A 4,243-nucleotide genomic window follows, 5' to 3' on the forward strand; every position below is an offset into this window, starting at 1 on the left:
TTTTCAGAAAATGTTTTAATAATTATTTCTGGCTAAATAATACCCCATTGTGTATATATGCCAATTTTTCTTTATTTATCTGCTGAAGAATATCTATGCTGTATCTATAACCTTGCAAATTTCAATAGTCCACAGATATGCTGGGATCTCTGTTGTATGCTAATTTGGGTTCTTTCAGGTGATTATCCAGGGATTATATATCTGAATCCTAGTTCATATATATATATATATATATATATATATATATATATATATATAATCCTAGTTGTATATTTGAACACTAGTTCAAATTTCAGGGTTTCTTGAATGTTCATATTAATGTTTATAGTAGCAGAACTAATTTATATTCCCATGAAATTCTTTTTCCCAGATTTTTGTTACTATTTGCTGCTTTTCATTTTCTGGATGCAAGTCTTTTTAATTTTTAAATTATAATGAACCTTAAGGAAAGTAAATTCAACTGAAGCTGAAGAAAATGTTCACTTGGAGAACATGATGTCCACTTTGTCAATTATCAAACTAAGTAATTTTACATGGGATAAAGAGTATAATACTAGATTGAGGATTCAATGGATCAGTTGCGTGCTCTTGTGTGTGTGTGACTCTATTCTGTAGCCCTGGCTGTTCTGGAATCGCTGTGTAGATAGACCAGTCTGGCATCCAACTGACAGGTAACTACCAGCAAGATTTATACTTACTTTCACTTATTGTTAACATAACATTTAAGATTAATTTTCTGTAGTTTACCTTGGAAATGTGTGCATACACATAATATTATACAGACTGAACAGCTTGGCTTTACACACACACACACACACACACACACACACACACACACACACACAAACAGGTACATACTTTCCTAACCACCTTTTTCTTGGGTACTGTGCATTTCAGCATATATAACAAACATTCTTACCCACATACTTCAAAGACTATAAAATGTCAATACCTGAAAAGAGATTAAATAATAGAAATATTGGAAAACAACTTTAGTTATTATGAGTATGACAGGAATTTTGAGAACTACCTGGGTCATAGAACAAATATTACTTTCATTGTCAGAGAAATCCATAGGTCAGGAAACAAATGGCTAGAGTTTCCTTCCAAGGAAATTTAAGTGCATTGCACTATACAGGCCAATATGTAATCTGAATAGACCTTAGGAAATACAGCAAGAAGTAGCCACACAAAAGAAATGGCAACATTGGTTCATTAAAGATCTCAGTTAAAAAGTACTTATACAGTGGGAAATAATTTTTCAAAGTTGTGTGTTGCTCTTTTACTACCTTTTGCTTGTTGCTCAATGAATAAATACTTTTAAAATAAATTCATTCTTTTAAAATGTCATTCTCATTTTGGTGACAACAAATTTGTCACACTCAGAAAAATTTAACTGAAATTGAAATAGGAAAACTTTCAGCTAAGTTGAATACAGCAGTGGATGGGAAATGCAATAATGCGAACAAAACTTTCATATAATATTCTTTATAAAAATGAAGCAGTGAATTTATCATTAAATTTTATTTGAAATACATTTCTTGATCAAGTTCTTAAAGGATTCTTTTACTTGTTTGTTTCTAAGGGAGTAAATAAAAGGATTCAGCATTGGGGCAACAGAAGTGTTGAGCACTGCTATACCCTTAGTCAAAGCCACTCCTTCCTTTGCTGAAGTTTTGACATACATGAATATACAGCTTCCATAGGATATGGACACAACAATAATGTGTGAGGAACAGGTAGAAAAGGCCTTTTTTCTTTGCTCAGCAGAGGGGATTCTTAGAATTGTCCTAAGGATGAATGAATAGGACAGAATCACTAATGATAAGGTTACCATGAGAGTAAATACTGCTAGGAAGAATGCTAAGAGTTCAAGAAAGGCTGTGTCTGTGCAAGAGATGAGCAGCATGGGTGATGAGTCACAAGTGAAATGGTCAATAATATTGGAGTCACAGAAATCCAGTTGAAGTCCCATGATCACAGGTGGAAAGATGATGAGAAATCCAGCCAGCCAAGAGCTAGCTATGAGCTGCATGCAGACCCTGCTGCTCATTATTGTGGTATAATGCAAGGGCTTACAGATAGCCACATAGCGGTCATAGGACATAGCAGTCAGAAGGAAAAATTCAGTTGAACCCAGGAGTATAAAGAAGAACACCTGAGTCATGCAAGAGTTATAGGAGATGGTCATATCCCCTGTTACAATGCTCACAAGGAACCGAGGAATGGAAACTGTGGTAAATGAGATTTCTAGGAAAGAGAAATTTCGAAGGAAAAAATACATGGGTGTCTTGAGGTGTGAATCTATCAGAGTGAGGGCAATAATGGTCAGATTTCCAGTAATGCTCAAAATATAAGTGAGAAATAAAAATATAAAAATCAAAATGTTTAGCTTTGGGTCATTTGTTAATCCCAAAAGAATAAACTCAGTCACAGATGTTCGATTTTTCATTTCTTCCTGTGTTATTCCATGTCTGTAATTGTAAAATGAATTAGAGTCAGGATAATTTTGAATTATCTTTGTTGGTATATGTGTTTGTTTCATCATACCATACAAAACTTGTAACAATATACAAGCTGAAACACTAACTTATTCATCAAATTATACTGTTTTAAAAGTGAACATTAACTGTCACAAAACAATTATGTATCTGGTGATTGCCTTGGATCTACAGATAATTCATATCAAGGTAGTCAGTCACTGGATAGTTCTAGTTAGTACATTGGTAGATGAAGATAATTCTATGACAGGTCTTTTGCGGTGGTATATGAGCAAATATATTTGAGAACTAAATAAAATACTTAAAAAATGAAAAATATAATTTTATTCTCAAAACTACCTCAAAGGAATGCATTACTTTTTGTGAATCAAACATTTAAACATTATTTTTGAAATTTAGAAAATGTTTTAAACTATCTTGAATTTCTGAAGAATAATTTAGTAAGTAGATCAGGACTACCAAAACCAACATTTATATATCCCTAAAGAAACAAACTCAGAAATCTCCAAAGTTCAAAAACATTCATTGTGTTTATTGAATTAAGTAATATTTTTTTCTCTATGTGGATTAGATTTTACCCACCAGATAAAGAACTTAGCACAATGAATAATTAGAAAATGAAAAAAGAATAAATGAACTATAGCATAGAACAGAGATTTGCAGTTGTAAAATGCCAAGTGGAAGTAGCCAAAGATCTCAAACTCAAATGCTCAGTGGGTTTTTAACCAACTGTCTACGTTACCTCCTTTTGGACAATTGTTCACACTTCTCACCTATGTCCACATTTTGTGATTTTTATTCATAACAAGCTTATACCACGTATAGCTGAAATTTAGGGAGGTAATTGAGCTATATATAGTAACAGAAACACTATGGGATGAATCAAAAGAAAATCTCTGAAGTAGAAGTCCGATAGGTGATATGGTCTTGGTTGTTGTTAGAAACTGCTAAAAGCCAAACTCTCCAAGGTAATAGATTCTTAAAATTGTGGTTTAAGAAAGTTGAGAAATCCTTGGGTCCCAGTAAGCAGCAAAGAGCCCAGTGGGCACCTCCAGGACCGTGTACACTATAAAAGTCTCAAAGCAAAAAGTTGTGTTTGTTTATTTATATATTTATTTTATTTATATTGAGTAGAATTTTTCAGGCTACAACTTACAATTTAATAGTAAATCTAAAGGTTGTTGAAACCGACCAGGGAAGTTGACAAACAGAACAGGAATTCAGAGGCAGAAGTTATGGTATCTTGGAATGTAGCTAAGATTTTCAAGAAGGATGGAGAAGGGAGAGGATTGGTAAGAGAGAGGGGAGTAAAGGAACACAATTAAGAAAGAAAAAAAGGGAAGAAGGCAGCCACATTTTCAAGATATTTGAGCAATACTTACAGCTAAAAGGCAATAAAGCTGTTTGTTTCCTAGGTGAACCTCTTCATTGGTGAAGGAGGAAAAGACACAAAGCATGAGTGAGAATCAAGAACCAACATCCTGGTAGATGGAGAGTTATGTGATCCATGAGTAGAAATTATTGAAATAGAACATCACTTGAAATTCTTAGTTGTAACCCTAACTGCCAGTACCTGGTATTTCATGTTTTCTAAAATTCCAAAAATGAACAAAGTACTTACCATGAATATTATGAAATCTGACAAATACCATTTTCCCCCTTTGGCTTTCAGTAACTCTTAAGAAAGAAAGATGGCCTGTAATTATAAATTCTAGTTTTTACACCATTGTTAGAAAATGGTG

At 33.3% G+C, this 4,243-nt stretch overlaps 1 protein-coding gene across 3 annotated transcripts; it reads right to left on the reverse strand.

Moving 5' to 3' along the window:
* Positions 1-977: 977 nt before the first annotated feature.
* LOC143436428 (olfactory receptor 6C76-like) lies at positions 978-4,243 on the reverse strand. 3 transcript variants are annotated; one of them, XM_076920793.1, is made up of 3 exons: positions 4,123-4,235; positions 3,884-3,924; positions 978-2,474 (listed from the first exon to the last, which is right to left on the reverse strand). In XM_076920793.1, exon 3 carries the CDS (start codon positions 2,450-2,452, stop codon positions 1,517-1,519), a length of 936 nt encoding a protein of 311 aa, XP_076776908.1. In that variant the 5' UTR covers positions 2,453-2,474; positions 3,884-3,924; positions 4,123-4,235; the 3' UTR covers positions 978-1,516. The 3 variants fall into 3 exon arrangements, with proteins under 3 accessions (XP_076776908.1, XP_076776909.1, XP_076776907.1); XM_076920794.1 differs by having other exon boundaries at positions 3,884-3,982; XM_076920792.1 differs by lacking the exon at positions 3,884-3,924 and having other exon boundaries at positions 4,123-4,243.

The sequence above is a fragment of the Arvicanthis niloticus genome, chromosome 22, assembly GCF_011762505.2.
Source record: "Arvicanthis niloticus isolate mArvNil1 chromosome 22, mArvNil1.pat.X, whole genome shotgun sequence".
In the NCBI taxonomy this organism is placed as follows: domain Eukaryota; kingdom Metazoa; phylum Chordata; class Mammalia; order Rodentia; family Muridae; genus Arvicanthis; species Arvicanthis niloticus.

Bases quoted from the DNA above. Each gene is read 5' to 3' on its own strand.
- LOC143436428 (XM_076920792.1), bottom strand. From the start codon at position 2,452: ATGAAAAATCGAACATCTGTGACTGAGTTTATTCTTTTGGGATTAACA.